The sequence below is a fragment of the Tarenaya hassleriana genome, unplaced genomic scaffold (assembly GCF_000463585.1).
Source record: "Tarenaya hassleriana unplaced genomic scaffold, ASM46358v1 Cleome33, whole genome shotgun sequence".
Classification (NCBI taxonomy): Eukaryota; Viridiplantae; Streptophyta; class Magnoliopsida; order Brassicales; family Cleomaceae; genus Tarenaya; species Tarenaya hassleriana.
Window position 1 is genome coordinate 63,883 of NW_010966459.1, and position 17,741 is coordinate 81,623.

A 17,741-nucleotide genomic window follows, 5' to 3' on the forward strand; every position below is an offset into this window, starting at 1 on the left:
ATTATTATTATTATTATTATTATTATTATTATTATTATTATTATTATTATTATTATTATTATTATTATTATTATTATCTGTAATCAATAATTTCTTTGTACTTATCTGCATGGATCGGCCGGGAAAACAGTTTCAGTCTCCGCATTGAAATCAATTACTCTTTATCGAACGGTAAAATCAAATAATTAAGTAGTTTAAAATTTATTAAATTGAATAACTTGAATAATTTTTTAGCGCATGTGTGGACAATTCGGAAATTAAAATTATGCGATCTTTACATGCTAGAAGTTGGTCTTGGTTCATACCCACGCAATTAGTGGAGCCATTTTTTTCTATTATGAAATCTTGAATTATATCTTACGCAAATACCAAATGAAGACAAAATTTTAAAGTATCATATTATTTGCCACGTGTCTAAATACTATTTGATATGACAGCGTTTTGGACGATATATAGATGCAATAGGTAGAAATATATAAAAACTATATAATATATCATCATATCCTTTTGGTTACTATGAAAAAGGAGATATTTTTTTTTTACAAAACATTTCTTTGTAACAATAGCTTTTAAATCCCACTTGCATTGCATGGCATTGGCAGCTTACGAATCGAAGAGAGGAATTCCATGATTGAATGTACGATTTTATCACATGTGATGGACTAAGTCATATATGACCAAGTAACTCTTGTACTCGAGCGCGTGTGCCACACACACATGTACACATATATACACACACACACACATACTCGATAATCATACATTCTTTATTCATATATACGTTGCCGAGATGGAGACAGATATTTCCGATATATGGTGAAATGATTTTTTTTAATCTATTTATGTTGTTTTTAATTAGTGTTAAACAACTTGTGTGTCTCAATATATATATATATATATATATATATATATGTATGTATATTTATTTATATACCAACCAAAATGACCAAAAGAGATGAAGGGAAGGTAAGACAGAAATTTGTGGAGAGTAAATTCCGTTACGGTAGGTGAACAAAATGGCCAAACCCAAAGAAAATTTACCACGAGAAGATTAGGATATAATAACCCCACGATAATGAAATGATTAACCTAAAAATGTTTAAAAATAAATAATTAAATAAATGAGATGTCCAAGTTTTCAAACTGAGAGAAACAAAAATGAAATGATAGATGGTGTTTGTCTGCTACTCTTCTTATTTTAATAAATTTGACGTATATTCCGCTTTAATAATCATTTATTTGTAAAACTATTGACCTGTTGTGGACCCAAATTAAAATTTAAGCAAATACGTGATAGAGATGCAACGTTTAATACATGATTAGAACATAATAATAATTAATTATATTTTTCCATGGCAGTCGAGATTCAAGACTCCCACTTTAATCTCCTTCTTCCCTAACATTGATTTTCCACCCGAGCTTGGGTAGGCTTAGGGTAGAAAACATGTAAGTATACTGTTAACCTGAATTTAAATTTTACACTTGAGAAAAGATATTCACCCAGATTTCTTAGGTATTCTAGGAGATATAATTGGATCAATACCTGGTGAACTTTCGAATTATATAAAAAAACATTGATTTTTCTATTGTGAAATATATGTAAAAAGACGATTTTTTTTTTAACTCTATCAAAGTTTTTTATGCTATATATTTTTCCTTGAATAGGTCACTTTTAAAATTTAATTGTAACTTTAGTGGTATAGTGTGTGTATAAGCAAAATAATTATATGTTTATGTTTTTTTTCTTCCTAAAACTAGTTCAGTTTCATTTCTAGACTAAAAATATCTTATATCCTTCGATATTACACAATTTACAATTTTGATCATTACAAAAAAAATAATATATACCTTCTAAATAATAACTTGTGCCTCGCTACTAGAGAGTTCCATATTATATGCTAAGGCTTCTAGACGACGAACAAAAAAGGTTGACTTTGACTCCAAATCGGTGAAAGTCAAAGCATTTGGATAAAATAAAGTTATCAAATCTTGAAATTATTGAGCATTTTTTCCGATGTGATTATATTTCTTTCTATGGGAATATATAATTGGTTTATTCTAGGAAAAATAAATAAAGTTTTAAGCTTAAAGGGTTAGAAAAAATGTATTCTCCGATTTCAACACCACTAGTAGGAATTGGTCTTTGCATCGTAGGCCATCTTAAAATAACTGCATAATATTTATCTTAAAAATAAATTATTGGTCTAACCAACCTTAAAAAATATATAAAATCTACGAAATTATTACTCTTTGGGTGGTTGAACTCGGAAATTTTAATGGAGTTATATATTAAAACTAAATTTCATATAAAAAAAACATTTAGATTAAGTTCAATATGCTCAAGAATCATAAAGTGACGTTGTGTAAATTGAACTCTTAAAAATTTATAGTGAAAACCTTGCGAATATACTGTCTTAAACAAAAAAAAAACAATACATATACAATATACACGGATGATGTATGATGTATGTAAAACAATAAAAATATCAATCTATATATATAGATGCATGTAGGAGTTATTAATTTATGAAATAGAAATAAAAGAATAGGATAGATACTAAATTTGGATAGTTCAACTTGTGAAATGGAGACGCAAAACGTTTATTTCGTCTCAAATTCGAATCTCAAGCTAAAGAGAGAAACGTAATTCCAATCATATGGTTAGCTCTCGATCCCGTGATTAGTTTGGATTTCGGCGTAAAACACCCGATTATAAAAAAAAATAGAATAAGAGGATGGTCTCCCATAGCATAGGAGGGGAGAAAAGGTCCCTATCACTTCGTGGAATCCAATTTACATTTTTGGAAGTATTGTAAAGTCCCTCTAGAGAGTAGTAATTCTTGCGATAAGCCCTTTCATAAGAAATAACCTCTTTATGCTTTTTTTTTCTTTAAAGAAACAGTTTTTTATGTTTCGTTTTCATTGATTTATATGTATATATGAATTAAAGATAAACATGTTATTATCTCGTAATCATGAGATAATCATGACATCTTTGCGTAAAGCTGCACGCCTCCCGTGTGCGCTCTCAACTCAACCAGCTCTTGCAAGGTAAATATATCGTATGGTTCTTTCTATTTATAAAATAATATATGATTATGTAGTATTAGTACGTTATTAAATTCGAACGACTGATCTAATTGATATAAACTCGAGTAAATCATCGCTTCAGATTATTATTTAATTTTGCGCCTATATGTATGTATCTATTCACTTGTAAAAAAAAATTCAGAATTTAAGTGGGTCTTTAGATTTTGGCAAGTTGCATAAATAATGGTATTAAGAAGCTGGCACTCATTAAGCAACCCACATCCCAACGCCAATTTGGATATTCCCAATTCACACCATAAATAAATCTTGGATACAAAGAAAGCCAAGGTACTAAAAAGTCTTGGATATAGGGTGGGTTTTAGGGTTTCGGGAACAGCCCGAGTCTTATCTACAGAGATGAGATGTAAGAAGACGAAACCAGGCAGCAAAAAGTTTCAAGTGTGTTGCCCTTTTGTTAACAGAGTTGGACAGTCCAGTTCATGTTGTCCTCACTCAGACCCATCTGCAGACTGGTTAGAACGGTGTACAGCTTGTTTGCCACTGCTCCGACCCCACCTTCTCCATAAGTTACTCTGCACACCATAACAGATGGGAAGATTTCGATTTAAAGGGGATAACAGAAAGAAAAAAGCTTCCATCTTTTGGGTTATGGTAGGTAGCTCTTTAATGGGTTTGTGGAAAGTTTTCGCCTTTGACGGGTAATAGAGTTTTTTTACCTTTTGTCCTTGTAGGTAATGCTTCCTACGGGAGAGACCACGACAGCAGTTCCAGTGCAGAAAACCTCGTCAGCCTCTAGCAACTCATCCACTGTCACTCCCCGTTCCTCAACCTGCAATAACAACTTTGATCTTTTACATACTATACTTATGCCACCAACAAGCCCGGTCCTTGTATTTAAGTTTTGGCCCTTGATGGTGTTAACAGTACTTTGATCTTGTCCGGACACAAAAAAAAATTCAGAGTTGGGAGAAGAGAATTCACCTGAAACCCTTGGCTTCGAGCCACATCGATTATACTTTTCCGGGTGATTCCAGGCAGGATGGTTCCTTTTATTTCAGGAGTGCATATCACATTATCCTGGTAAAACAAGAACCAAACGAGTTAGGTCAGCACAAATATCCAAACACGAGATGATGTTATTCTTGTCCTTAAAAATAAGAATTTGTCCCCAATACTTGTTGGGAACAAGCAATGCAAAGAGTAAAAGAAAAACATCTAGATTCAAAGGCGTTATTCTTGTCCTTAAAAATAAGAATTTGTCCCCAATACTTGTTGGGAACAAGTAATGCAAAGCGTAAAAGAAAAACATCTAGATTCGAAGGCGCTATCAGATACCAGCAGATGAGATTTACCTTCACGACGAAAATATTGCAAGAGGAAACCTCCTCAAGATATCTTTTGTGAACACAATCAAGATATAAAACATCGGAATATCCTTTGGCTTTCGCAATTGACTGTGCCTTCAGAACCTAGATTACAAATAACCGAGGCTACGTTTGAATTTGAAAACCGAAAACCGGAAAACCAAACAAGCAAGGAGCCTGCCTACTTACTGCAGCATAATTGCCTATCGTTTTGACACCCCCAGTACCACCTGGAGTGGCACGGTGAAATTCATGTTCCACAATCAAGTTGATTGGTGCCACCCCTTCCTGACATCACTAAGAAAATGTTCTTAATCACAACAGCTAAGCATTGAAAAATATATTAAATACCATCAAAGGATATGCCTCTGGATGTGTGAAGAGGAAATTTCGAAACTTTTTGGAGTCGGGCTAACCTTGAAATAGTTTCCCACTGGTGAAACATAAACAAGAAAAGTGTATTCAGGAGCTGGGGCAAGACCAAGAACAGCTCCACTTCCCATTAGCAATGGCCGGATGTATAAGGAACCTTTACCTGGAGGAGGAACCTGAAACAATAACACATCAAGAAAAAAGCATATCACTAAGATAATTCGATACTTTTACATAATCAAAAAAAGAATATGTATTGCCATTACCCATCGTTTGTTTGCTAGCACGGTCTTCTTCACAGCTTCCACAAACTGTTCGACATTTGGGGCAGGCATGCACATTCTCTCAGCCCCCATTCTCATGCGGATAGCATTCTCCTCAGGACGGAACAGGAGAATGCTCCCCTCCTGTGTTCTGTAGGCTTTTAGCCCTTCAAACAATCCCTAAAAACAGAGGAGGGCATTAGAAAACAAATTGAGATAAGACCCCTTAGAAGAAGAAAAAATCGTACCCAACAAGCTGGAGAGACAATGAAGCATCTTATCGTCACCGAGACACAGACACAGAAAGGGCAATCTAAATTCTAACTAAGTGAACTATCCCTCTAGGTTACAATCTTATCAAGTGAGAAGACTCCCAAATAAACATCAATTCAAAGTATCACTTCTTGAGAAAGTACCTGAATCATTTGATTACTTGTTCAAACTTTTAACCACTGAATAAATGAAGATAAACTGGATGGCGGATGCATATAAATGGCAGGGTATAATATAAATATTTGATCTTTGATTCATTCTCATATACTTCCAACCAGGCCCCAGATGGCCATGCAGGCCTCCATTTAAGGACCATCACAGAAAATTCTGCGGCTGATTTTCACAGCCATGATACATTGCCTCACATTTCCGCATCAAGAACCATTCAAAGTCTTGCAACCATTCAGAGAAGAAACTAATCGGCCTTATTAGAGCATTCCAATCAAATATCTAGAACTAAAGCCTCGTATAGAAACTAGTGAAAGAGTAACAACAACAACAAGAGTCATGGAGGAATCTCACTCATGTAACAAGAAAATCAGGAAAAATGAGCTCCTCTAAGAAAAAAAAAAAAACAGGAGTTGACAAGTTATAAAGCTCCTGCAACTGCAACTACCTCATATTTTCAACTACTCAACCCAAGAAATGCATTTCCATTCCATAGACTAAGATTGTCTCAAAAGGACAAGACCTGAGAAACAAAGAAACCTACCTGACCATAATTGAGAACACCGGCTGACGGGCTCAGCTCAATGTTCCCAAAACGCTGCAACTCGCCCTTAGAGAAATTCCCGTCGCGGCCACACTTCATGATATACATGTAATCGGTTGGTTGAATACCGAAACCTATGCTGTCCCAATCTATGTCGGCTACTTCAGACATCTCGGAGCTATTCAGACATTAGATCAAGACAAAGAAAAAGGTCAACCTCACCGAAAGGTGATTGCGTTCCGACAAACCCAAATACCCTAAAAGACTACCGGAAACGAAAATGAACCTGGTGGAGTTGGACAAAACGGCATCGCATCGAAGAGACGAGACTCCGCCATGGATGGCATCAGAAGATGAGGAAGAAAGAGAACACCGTTGCTGCAGGGTAATCGGAGAAACGAAAAGGGCTCAGAGAAAACCCGAAGACGCGGCCGGAAGGTAAGAACTCGGAAGAAACATTAATCAGCAGAGAAGAAGAGATTAACCTTTAGAGAGATAGAGGGCGGATGAAGAGACCGGAGACTCGGTGCAGAGGAGAGAGAATGGAGGCGCGTGGCGACGGCGCGTGAAGGGCAAAGGAGGTAATTTTGGTTACCCGGAAACACTGCGGTCCTCTCCATCTCTCAGCGAAATTCGTTGGCGGCGATATGACGATGGAGACGGAGGCTGCTGTCTGTTCTTTTTGCTGCCTTCTCCTTTTTGCCCTAAATCCTCTTTCTTTCTTTTTTTTTTTTTTTATAATTTACTATATAGAGTGAATTCAAACTGTAATCATATATTTTTCTTTATATAATCAGAAGAAAGTATCTGTGGTTCTCATTATTCTGGTCCCCATGATCTGTCCGACAGCGCTACAGACATTTAATCTTGGAAATGGTATGCTGCTAATATCGGTATGTTTTATATTTATCGTTATCGTTTAGGGTCTTTGTTAAATGGAAAACGCAATCTCAAATTTCCAATGGGACATTTAAAAAACGTTCTCTTTCATTCTTGGATAGCGAATTAAGCCACGTATCACCAAAAGCAAATATATACAACATGACGATGCGTCCGATATAACCTATGAAGCCGACGGGGCGCTATAACGCTACGCGGAGAGAAACGACTAACTACTATCTTTAATTTCAAAATGACCTAATGACAACAAATATATATAAAACACAAAAATAATATAACAAGTGGATTAAACACGATCGCATGCAATTTTGCGTAACGAACATTTATTTACCTATAAAAGATACGAGAGACTCTAACTCGCTCGGAAGGTTGACCAACCGAAACAACAGAGAGAGAACCGAATGTTAGGAACACTTTGGCGGATTTGTCAATGTTATGCTTTATATATATATATATATATATATATAATCAGAAATTTTACTTTGTCACAACTGCATTTTCTTGAGAGTCGAAAAAATTTATATCAATACCCTTTCACAAATCAAAATTCGAATCTAGGTTAAAAAAAGAAGTTTTGTTTCCTATACTTATCACTTAATCATCCAATTTTGGATTATGTTATGTTAATATTGTAGCATATGGATTGAAATAAATCAAATTTCTGATTTAGAGACCCGAAATAAGCTTTAAATTCATTTCTATCGCTTATGTATGACGTATTTATACAACTAAAACGTCGAATTTACAAAGTAGATGTAACATTATTGTTTTTATAATTTATAATAAACCTTTATCCGACTACATCTTATAGAAGATCAGAAAAACCCATGTAAATATCTCTCCTAAAATGAATACTCGAATCCGGATTGGGAATGAATTTTGCTTATTTTTTTACCGGTTGAACCACCCAATAAACTTCCATATAGGAATATATATTGGGTAGAGGGGTTATTATATTTTTTGATATCAAGTATGGATGGAATTTCTATACATACAAAAAAAAACTATATTTATCCACAGATATTTAATATGTAGTAAGTAGATGTAATGTTATTTTCACGTAATGATTCCGAACACTTAATACCGAATTCGCATTTGAATTCTGGACCCTAGTAACGCCGTTCTATCACATGTTTTAGGTCAAATTATATAAGAAAAAAAGGGTTAAGCTATTTAATTGAACATGTTCTAAATCAATTCATACGTCATTTTCGTAATTATTTTTTAAACTAAAAACGTTAACCCGTTAGCTACAAAATTAGGACCATGCAGCTCCAAAGCATTTCTGGATTCAGAGTTGTGTATGCATATGCCCTTCGTTCAACGAATCGCTTTCGTTCCCCAAAACCCGCAACAGGAATTTTTAAAAAAATATATAAGAACATATATATATATATATATAGACAGTCCATCTCACATTTATTTAATTATTTATTTTCACAACCACAAACCATCATATACACACGCGCACACCGGCGGCCCCCAAACACAATACATCATTCACATATATCGAAAATAAGCAAATTACACGTATATCTTATATCACAAGTATACATGTGTATATATGTATATATACGTATTCGTAAGAACATGTAAGTGAATAATGTACTCGGAGCTCAAGCGTGACACTCAGGCGGAGGAGCTGGGTAGCGAGACCTGTCCGTACAGTAATCGTAGATCATATGGTTCATTCGGACCCAACGGTAACGTCTGGCTTCAACGGGGTTTAGGGTTTGGTAGCCGTAACCTTCCCACCAGTTCTTAGGGTTGGATGGGCAGATAGCCGGTCCTGGAACGGGGCAACCTTCGATGTCGAAATCCCTGTAATAAGCGTAGAACGGCGCTTTGCTCCAATCGATCTTCTCCAACCCGCCACGTGTTGCCCAGTCGTCGGCCTCCCATAACGTTGAGTAGATCCCCATGGGTTGGGACGTAGGGTACGGTATGTTCCTCGCCTCGTTGTTCTTGTATTCTCTTATAGGCACGTCGTCTACGTAGAAACTGACAGCAACCCACACGTGCCAAAAATACGTTCTTAGCTATTTTCTACGGTCTTTTTTTGTGTTTTTTCGTCGCCATGGTGTTCGTTCCATTAATTCTTGTATTGATTACAAGTTTTGAGTATAGAATTTTAATTTGTCAAAACTGTTACAATATATGCCAAAGTTCAGATAAAATAGTTTATGGAAGAGAGAGAGCTTACACAATATGCTTATGGGTCCATAAGATGGTGTATGTGTGGAAATCGGCGGCCGGGTCGAACCAGAGATTAACCCTTTGCTCTCTATCTCCTTTCCCATGTGCGTAGATGTTCGTCTGGACAGTGTACGGCTGACCGCTTCGGTTTCCCAGAAACTCAAAGTCCAGTTCATCCCTCACACTGTCCGTATCCGAGTTCATCTGAAACACATACGTGACATTAGACACGGTTCAAGATTCCAGCAAGGGGTTTCTTGGCATCCAAGGGAACTCGAGGGGTCAAAGCAAAGTTAAAGAAAGTTAAGGACCAAAAAGAAAACGAGAGATTACGTAGAAGGCGGTGACGGTTCCGGCGGAGTCTCCGGGGATGAGTTTGATCTTCATGCTCACTCGTCCGAAGAGGTACTTGCTTCTCGAGGCAAACCCACATCCTGAAGAGAAGAAGCATCAGGAGAACGTGTAAAAGCGTGTTTTACAAAATAGCCCCTAAAGTTTGATTACAATCAAAATCACCCAGGAAATATGCATTATACCTGAATTCTGGTCAAGAACGAGCTGGATAGCCCTACCACCGTCGATTTGACGGATATGAGAATCAGACCATGCGACTTTGAAATCCTGAAGGAAAGTTGCGGGTCGAGACGAAATTGGAATAATCAATGTGAAGAGGGTGACAATGCAAAGAAGATAAGTTAGGGGTGGTGAAGGGAAATATTTCTTGGCCATGGCACTCTGTTTGTGAATGAGAAGAAATCCAAGAATTGGAAATTGTAAAGAAATATTTAATGTATTTGAATATTTCGACTTGTGGGTATGATTATATGATAGAACTTTAGAGGGCTATTTATACAGAAAGTAATTGGATAGAAACTGAGAATTAAAGATGACGTGGACGGATGGACCCACTAGAAAGAAGCCATTGTTTAGCTTTCCACACAGCTAATGGCGAGCAGTCGTATGGCCCCATCTACTTATTTAATGATATATATATATATATACATTTTTAATACTTTTTGTTGGAAAAAAACCACACACACATAAAATATATAAATTTCTTTGAAACAACAACAATTTTAAAAATATATATAATCTTAACCCGAAACTAATATCAATACTTTAGGTAATAGAGATTTCATATATATATATATATATATGTTCAAAATTATCTATCTATAGATAAACATTTTTACTAAAAAAATTATAAAGTAGGAAAAAAAAGCTAGAAAAAGGGCTCCAAGATCCAGAGATCGTGAAAAATAAAATACTCATTGATGGAACGGGTTGGACGTCATTTTTTATAATAAATATTGCATTTAAAGTAAACACTAAAATTATCGGTGTTAATTATATATTTAATATTAGTATGAGTGGATCTCATGAAGGCCGCATATATCGTTGCATGCTACACGAACACGAATGTGGGTTTGGCGGTTACGGCCGACGGGGCCCGGGTCCATCAACTGGAACCAACCTTTGTTTTTATTCATTGTTTTACCGAATATATATATATATACACATACAAAACTATTATTTCATTCTAATGCTCTTTAATACAAATCGTTTTGGTGCTACAAATTGAATTATTAAAATTTGTAATTCTATAAATTTTAATCATGACCAAGTTCTGATATTAGTTGTATAAATATGTATATATGATTTATCAAGAATTGTACCAATTCTAGTAGGGTAGACGTTTCGGTTTGAATTCGGTTCTGAAATGATTAGCTTTAGTTTTTTCGGTTTTATAAAATTATGTACCAATCGTTTATTATTTTATATTCAGTTCGATTCGGTTTTGATTGCGCTTTGGATTAAAAAAATTATAGATTTTTTTAAGAAATTTGCGGGTTTTCATGATTTTTTAAAAATTCATTTTGTTTCGCTTCGATTCCAGAAAATTCATTTTTTTTAAAGGTTAAAAAAAATACTGTAATTTTCAGATCGATACAGTTCAGTTCCAAAAAATCGTATCGAAATACCCCTCCCTAAATTTTAATATTGCCTATACGTGGATTACAGCGCTCTGTATCAGGAGCGTGAGATGTACGTTACGATATCTGTGGCCTCCCTTTTATATATATAAAAAAAAAGCAGAATTGTTGGTTTCATGGTGGATATGCACCGAATGTGATTTTGGAATTTTGTAATAAAATGTAATGAAATGAATTACAAATGCGAGTTATCATTCTTGATGACGCTCTGTATCAGGAGCGTGAGATGTACGTTACGATATCTGTGGCCTCCCTTTTATATATAAAAAAAAAGCAGAATTGTTGGTTTCATGGTGGATATGCACCGAATGTGATTTTGGAATTTTGTAATAAACTGTAATGAAATGAATTACAAATGCGAGTTATCATTCTTGATGCAGACGAAATCCTCCAAATCATCGTAAATGTCGTCTATGATGGAGGGGCTTTTATGCGGAGTTGGTTTGGATCGCCATAAAGCACTTTTTATTCCATTTATCAGCTTTCTCCCAATATTTCTTTTACCGCTGCTTTTCCCGGCGGCCGATCCGGCGGAGGAAGACGACGGAGCCACCGCTCTCGTGCCGCTGTGTCCGCCTCCTCTCCTGAATGTCGTGCCGAGCGACGACGCTGATCCTCTCTCTCCTCTCTCTATCTTTCCCTCACTTGGCGGGAAAACGCAATGGAAGCTCGCCGATCGACCGGAATCCAGCACGCTTCTCGACCCGATCCCACCCGATCTCTGCATCTCGGATTCTTCGGAGATGATCTTCCTCATGGCGTTGAGCTCTTTCTCCAGGCTCTCTATTCTCGAGCTGGTGGACTCCATCGTGGCTCTGAGCCTAGCAGTTTGCCGCGCCGCGGAGTCTCTCTGGAGAATCGAGCCGAGCGTTACGGAGGAGCTTCTCGCGGCGGCGCTCTGCCGGTTTCCACCAGCGTCGGCTAGAATCGAGCGGCGCGTGTTGAGCTGCTCCTGAAGCATGGCGCGTACGATGAACCTCAGGGGCATTATCGGGTTTTGGACCGCGTGGAGGAGTAACGGCGGCGAGAGCTTGCCGCAGTCTATCGCACTGCATACCAGAACCTTCTCTTCCTCCGTTATCTTTCCGTCTTGCTCCTGCAGTTTACGTCCATGAGGAGGCGGCACGTGTCCAGCTGTGATCACCAAATGACGAAAATAACCTTTACCTTCACGTAAGCTTCGACGATCCTGTATAGCAAGTCGTGGCGCGGGAACCGCCGCCGCACGGCCTGGGCGACGATCACGAAATCACCGGCGTCAAGTCTAACGGCATCACCGAGGAAATCGTCTATGCCGTCTCCGTCTTCCGTCAAAGTCAACGCTTCGATGCACCGGCCGAGCAGAAACGCCGTAGTTTCCGACTCAGGAAGCATAAGAAGGCAGGAACGGAGAACAACGCGCGTGTGATCTACGCTTACGGATACGACTCGCCGAAAGTACGACTCCGTTATCTGCATGAGGTTCTCCCGACCGTCTCCGTCGTTCTCCGTCATCAGAAGCTGCTCGGCAGCAACTCTCAGGGAAGTGAGGTTTAACGGCGTTAACTGGACATGCGCGCCGTAACAGAAATCTGCCACTAAAGAGAACGTCTTGGCCGTTACGTTTAACGGCGGGGAGAGAGTTAATTCTGAGACGCCCGTTAGGTGGCGTCTTAAATACCCACTTCTTTTGGACAGAGGATCCTAAGGATAACGATGAACAGAAGAAAACAAAAGTTCAAAACTTCTGCAGCATTACAGTAAATGTCCATACATTTTTTTTTGCAATTCGCATTTTTTTCGGTAGTAAATGGGCATTTAATATAAGAAAAAAAAGGCCATAACTTTGCGTTACCCTTTTGAGAATAACGATCGGAAATGTAGCTGTGAATTATGAAAGGCAAAAACCAATCATCGATCCCATTTCGAGTATTCGGAATCTCGAATAAGATAACATCAATGTCAAAACAAAGATAGTACCTTGTGCAGATGGAAGCTTGTTCCTTTCACATGTACAAGCACATCCGGCGCAGAATCCCTAGCCAATGACCTTAATTTTGAAGATATAATGGTCACGGAATGAAGACACGCCAAAATTTAAAGGAACATAAAATAAATACAAGTTTGATCTTATCTTATATTAACATACAATAATAGAAAACAATTGACAGAGGTGTTACCATATTTCCTGGAGTCTGGATTTAAGAGGAGGGGAAGGAGAGGAGAGATCTATACGTTGAAGTGAAAGAGACGAAGAAGAAGAAGATGAAGATGAAGAGTAGCCATTGTCTTCCTCTTCATATATCGTATCCACAACTCCTAGATTCGTCCAGCCCTTCATTCTCTCTCTCTTTTTTGGTTCGAAAGAGAATAAAACTACAAGTTTTTATGGAGGTTTTGAATTCGTCGGTTAGGGTTTGAGAATGGGAGGGGAAGAACTGGGAGTAAAGGGTGTAATAACTAATAAATAGGGTAGGGCGAATATAAAGGGATTGCATGTGAATGCCCTTTAAAGTGTTTCCATTTCCATGACCCTTTGATTCAGGTAGAGGGACCACCCAACATCTCTCTTATTCACCCTATTTAGTATCAATCCTGCCACTTTGTGTTTCGACTTCAATTTAACCAAAATCATTGCGTAGTTGTACAAGGACAACATGGATATGCACAATTCTATATTATTATATATTCCTCATCCTAGTTTTGTAACATTTGTAATAATTATGAATTGATCTTTTAGATTAGTATCTAATAATAGATTTTATACAAAGAATCACGGGATAAAATTTGAAAGGATTTATCTTATAAAAAAAAAGAGCTGGGTTTCGGATGTTGGATTAAAAAAATCTGTTAGACAATGAAGTGGTGCTGTGTTGTGTGATCAATTTCAGTGGGAGAACCGTGAAGTTTATTATGGGCTTCAAAATGGGTATTTCTCAGTATTGGGCCAGGCCCATTAACTCACTTAAAAGAGATACGGACCAGTAGAGTGCAGAGATCAAAGGAAAACCCTAATTCTGCCATCAGCCAAACGGCGCCGTTTTCCTCCGTCTTGGGGATTTCTTATAATCTCAGTTCAAACCGCATTTCGTCGGCCTCAACCACAAAAAAAACCCTAGGTTCCTCGTTCTTTTTCACAGGGGGGAGAAGATGAAGTACAACCCGCGAGTGAGCTCGTCTCGCCGGAAGAACAGGAAGGCTCACTTCACCGCACCGTCGAGCGTGAGGCGCGTCCTGATGAGCGCGCCGCTCTCGACCGACCTTCGGCAGAAGTACAACGTCAGATCGATGCCGGTGCGAAAGGACGACGAGATCCAGGTGGTGAGGGGAACGTACAAGGGCCGGGAGGGAAAGGTGGTGCAGGTATACCGCCGGAAGTGGGTGATTCACGTAGAGCGAATCACTCGAGAGAAGGTGAACGGGACGACGGTGAACGTGGGGGTAAACCCGTCAAAGGTGGTGATAACGAAGCTGAGGCTGGATAAGGACAGGAAGTCGTTGCTCGAGAGAAAGGCGAAGGGTAAGGCGGCTGCGGATAAGGACAAGGGAACTAAGTTCAGTGCGGAGGATGTCATGCAGAGCGTTGATTGATCTATGAAAAAAAAAACTTTCCCAGGTTAATCTGTTTTTTATTTTCCGTGTTTACTTTGTTTTCGCGATGGAAATTTAGGGTTTGGTTGCGGACATGAGAACGTCTTTGTTTCGATCTACTTATGAGGATGATTTAATAACCACCCACTCAAGTTATTTTGTGTTTTTTGTTATTATGATGAATATTTTGTTTCATGATTGTTGTGTATGGCGTTTAGGATGTTTCATTGTATGTTCATTTCACTCTTGTCGAAACGAAATTAGTGTTGGTTCAATTTGGTTATCGAATAACATATAGACAGACATTACCAAATCAAATCAGAATCAGAACGAATTGAAAAAACCAAAATTTCTTTGATTAAATAGTTTCATTAGTAATAATTGAAATTCAATCGAATTTATAATTCGAATTCAAAGATTGAATAATTAAATATAAAAATCAAGTGGTTATAGACTTTTTAAATCCAAGATAAGTGAATCGATTCAAATATAATCAAACCCCCAATAAACTGCCGTGGTCGGAATGTACCGAAATTTGACATGTTCAGGTTAGAGAATGAGGGTGCCGATATTGCGAAAAATTGGTAAAATCCTTGGGATTAACAGCCAAAAAAAAAAACAAAAACGGTCTTAAAAAAGAAATAATAAACCGTCAGTTTGTTTGCCTGCGGAGATGATTATTTGGAAAACGCAAATCCCCAAAAGAAGCCGCCGTAGAAACGATGATGATGAGATTCATGAAGTGAAAAAGCTTCAGAGTTCAGACCAAAGTCCATCGCGTGTTCTCTCTCTCACTCAAGGTTTCAGAGCTAAGGAGAGACCGAACCTCGGATACTTGTCCAGAGCCTTAGTGTCGATCTCACCAGATACGGTCACTAGCGATTTGGGCACAACCTCGTGCTGGATAAGTGCCCCGAGCTTACCGTGGTTGTTAAGCTTTGCTTTCACGGTCGTCAAATGATCCACTGCGTATAATCCACCCACTGTTACCGTGTTCTCGTTCGTTGAGAATTTCCTATACACTTCCCCCACTGCCGCACTTCTCTTCGCCTCGTCTACATGATGCAGGTATGATGCCTTTATCGAGTCTCCCTTGTCTCCCCTGAAATGGAAATTTCAGATTATAGATGGAGAGACCTGAGAATTAGTTCGTTCTCCAAGAGATCTGAATAAAAAAATGGGCTTACAGTATAATGGAGGCACAAGCGTCCGGTTTTGTCACACTGATCCCAGCATTGTACTTGGTGAAAGTTTTGGAAGCAGTGTCGTATCCGGCTTCTGCACCGAATGCAATGGTCGGTGTACCGAGAGTAGCTGTTACGTCGATTAGAGGGTTTTGCTTAAGAGCTGCAACAGCGGTGAGAGTTGCATGATCATGGAAGTATTGAACCTCCAGCTGGAAAAAAAAAAAAAAAAGCGAGTTATTAGAAGGGAGGGTTTTTTAAAATCATTGAAGGGTTATTATTATCAAAAGGGTTTGAAAATGATCCTCTCTGTTCAAACCTTGCCAGAGTTGTAATCAGGCACTTTGAAGGAGGCGATGGCTTTCGTGGATGGAAGGACCTCAGTGAATGTGATGGTTGTGGAGATCTGCCCCCCAAAATAAAAACAGAAAAGTTATCAGAGTTGTTTTGTACAAGCTAGCACGACCTTCCAAGAGAGATTTTGTTCATCAGATAGATTAACTCACATTTGATTCAGTATCGATTTTGACATCGAACAAGGTGTTCTTGTACTTGTACTGAGTAGCAACATCAGCAGCGTGGAGTCCTCCTTTCTTGAGTGCAGTTGATGTAAGGGCCTAAACAACAGAAGAAAAAGGTTAGGAAGCACCATCACAGTGCCACGATTTTGAGGGAAAACATTCATTCCACCAAGGCTCTTATTTTTTAACACTGAATTAAGTTTAGTAATGAAGTTGAAAGATAACCCCTTCACATTCTATAGATCCATTACCCTTGGCTTATGAAGCAAAAAAATAATGAATAGAACGGGTCCGATATGCAACATTTGCAACCAAGGAACCCATAATTAGCTTCAACTGACATCACAACTTTGTCAGAATATTATGCCTACTGTAAGTCTGTAACAACTGGCTAACGTAATAGAGATTAAAAAACTACAAGCAATAAGGGTGGATGCTAACAGGATAGACTGAGGAATGTATCATATAAAGTCACCCTCTCAAAACATGTACCCAACATCAACGAAACAACAAGAGATGTTAGCTCTGTACAAGAAATCTAGCTCTCTGTTTGCTACACAGCAGACCACGATATAATCGAGCAATCCATGAAACCAATCCTAACAAAGATGAGATCTATCCGACTTATCATTTGGAACTAGGGATCTGATTGAAAGCGATTCAATACGACTACGACTGCCAATCCGCAAGGATTAGTCAGTCTCGAACACAAGGGTTCACGGTCAAAGGCAAATCTATAACAGAAGCGAGACATAAAAACATAAGCCAGATTCCAAATCCAGCCATTAAACAGGAAATGGATACATCGATGAAATACGTACCACTCCCGAGGCACTGTAAGTGGAAACGCTGAATTTCTGATCAGAATTATAGTCCTTCGTCAGCAGATCTAACACGCGGTAACACACAAATCAAGGAAATCAGCTCAACATTGCATATAGATACACAAGCAGCAAGATATACGTATCTGTACGTATGTACAAGCGACAACAGCGCAATTTCCGCCGAAAATCGCAACGATTACAGCGTGAGAACAGAAAAGGAACATAAGATGAATTACCTCTGGCTTTTTTGCCGATATCGGCGAAGAGTCCAGGTCCCTTGGCCATAGTCGATCGGATAGAAAGATAAAGATCCGAGAAACGAGAGAGAGAGAGAGAGGGAGAGAGCGGCGAAGAAGAGAAATGAGAATCGGTTTTAATTTTAATTTTTTTTGTGGTAGACGAGCTTTAATAAATGGCAAATGATTTGCTATAATTACTGCTTGTGACCTTTAAAGGGTGACAGGACTACTCTCAACCGTTGATTGGGGTCACCGTCGTATGATCGTTCAGCAAAATC

At 38.2% G+C, this 17,741-nt stretch overlaps 5 protein-coding genes across 5 annotated transcripts; 1 reads left to right on the forward strand and 4 right to left on the reverse strand.

The window, feature by feature from the left end:
• Positions 1-3,279: 3,279 nt before the first annotated feature.
• LOC104821218 (branched-chain-amino-acid aminotransferase 3, chloroplastic-like) lies at positions 3,280-6,782 on the reverse strand. Its single transcript, XM_010552024.2, has 10 exons — positions 6,521-6,782; positions 6,322-6,413; positions 6,036-6,213; positions 5,054-5,230; positions 4,832-4,963; positions 4,605-4,703; positions 4,404-4,520; positions 4,033-4,128; positions 3,768-3,880; positions 3,280-3,623 (listed from the first exon to the last, which is right to left on the reverse strand). The coding sequence occupies exons 1-10, from the start codon at positions 6,653-6,655 to the stop codon at positions 3,506-3,508; spliced, it is 1,257 nt and encodes a 418-aa protein (XP_010550326.1). The 5' UTR covers positions 6,656-6,782; the 3' UTR covers positions 3,280-3,505.
• A 1,638-nt stretch (positions 6,783-8,420) lies between these two features.
• On the reverse strand, positions 8,421-9,957 carry LOC104821219 (probable xyloglucan endotransglucosylase/hydrolase protein 6). The gene is made up of 4 exons (XM_010552025.1): positions 9,668-9,957; positions 9,465-9,565; positions 9,139-9,335; positions 8,421-8,936 (listed from the first exon to the last, which is right to left on the reverse strand). Exons 1-4 carry the CDS (start codon positions 9,858-9,860, stop codon positions 8,552-8,554), a joined length of 876 nt encoding a protein of 291 aa, XP_010550327.1. The 5' UTR covers positions 9,861-9,957; the 3' UTR covers positions 8,421-8,551.
• A 1,479-nt stretch (positions 9,958-11,436) lies between these two features.
• LOC104821220 (BTB/POZ domain-containing protein At3g49900-like) lies at positions 11,437-13,565 on the reverse strand. Its single transcript, XM_010552026.2, has 4 exons — positions 13,285-13,565; positions 13,085-13,154; positions 12,293-12,808; positions 11,437-12,221 (listed from the first exon to the last, which is right to left on the reverse strand). Exons 1-4 carry the CDS (start codon positions 13,443-13,445, stop codon positions 11,475-11,477), a joined length of 1,494 nt encoding a protein of 497 aa, XP_010550328.1. The 5' UTR covers positions 13,446-13,565; the 3' UTR covers positions 11,437-11,474.
• Positions 13,566-14,168: 603 nt separating this feature from the next.
• On the forward strand, positions 14,169-14,915 carry LOC104821221 (60S ribosomal protein L26-1-like). Its single transcript, XM_010552027.2, has one exon. It carries the CDS (start codon positions 14,255-14,257, stop codon positions 14,693-14,695), a length of 441 nt encoding a protein of 146 aa, XP_010550329.1. The 5' UTR covers positions 14,169-14,254; the 3' UTR covers positions 14,696-14,915.
• A 270-nt stretch (positions 14,916-15,185) lies between these two features.
• Positions 15,186-17,598, reverse strand: LOC104821222 (mitochondrial outer membrane protein porin 2). Its single transcript, XM_010552028.2, has 6 exons — positions 17,461-17,598; positions 17,222-17,289; positions 16,386-16,496; positions 16,199-16,285; positions 15,883-16,091; positions 15,186-15,797 (listed from the first exon to the last, which is right to left on the reverse strand). The coding sequence occupies exons 1-6, from the start codon at positions 17,507-17,509 to the stop codon at positions 15,491-15,493; spliced, it is 831 nt and encodes a 276-aa protein (XP_010550330.1). The 5' UTR covers positions 17,510-17,598; the 3' UTR covers positions 15,186-15,490.
• Positions 17,599-17,741: the final 143 nt, after the last annotated feature.

Coding starts and splice junctions, on each gene's coding strand:
- LOC104821220 (XM_010552026.2), bottom strand. CDS start 13,445: ATGAAGGGCTGGACGAATCTAGGAGTTGTGGATACGATATATGAAGAG. Junction 13,155..13,284: donor TCCAGACTCCAGGAAATATG/GTAACACCTCTG, acceptor TTCAAAATTAAG/GTCATTGGCTAGGGATTCTG. Junction 12,809..13,084: donor CAAGCTTCCATCTGCACAAG/GTACTATCTTTG, acceptor CGTTATCCTTAG/GATCCTCTGTCCAAAAGAAG.
- LOC104821218 (XM_010552024.2), bottom strand. CDS start 6,655: ATGGAGAGGACCGCAGTGTTTCCGGGTAACCAAAATTACCTCCTTTGC. Junction 6,414..6,520: donor CGCCCTCTATCTCTCTAAAG/GTTAATCTCTTC, acceptor ATTACCCTGCAG/CAACGGTGTTCTCTTTCTTC. Junction 4,521..4,604: donor CGATAGGCAATTATGCTGCA/GTAAGTAGGCAG, acceptor TTTGTAATCTAG/GTTCTGAAGGCACAGTCAAT.
- LOC104821221 (XM_010552027.2), top strand. CDS start 14,255: ATGAAGTACAACCCGCGAGTGAGCTCGTCTCGCCGGAAGAACAGGAAG.
- LOC104821219 (XM_010552025.1), bottom strand. CDS start 9,860: ATGGCCAAGAAATATTTCCCTTCACCACCCCTAACTTATCTTCTTTGC. Junction 9,336..9,464: donor GAACCGTCACCGCCTTCTAC/GTAATCTCTCGT, acceptor TATGTGTTTCAG/ATGAACTCGGATACGGACAG. Junction 8,937..9,138: donor TGGACCCATAAGCATATTGT/GTAAGCTCTCTC, acceptor GGTTGCTGTCAG/TTTCTACGTAGACGACGTGC.
- LOC104821222 (XM_010552028.2), bottom strand. CDS start 17,509: ATGGCCAAGGGACCTGGACTCTTCGCCGATATCGGCAAAAAAGCCAGA. Junction 16,497..17,221: donor CTTACAGTGCCTCGGGAGTG/GTACGTATTTCA, acceptor TCTGTTGTTTAG/GCCCTTACATCAACTGCACT. Junction 15,798..15,882: donor GCTTGTGCCTCCATTATACT/GTAAGCCCATTT, acceptor TTTCCATTTCAG/GGGAGACAAGGGAGACTCGA.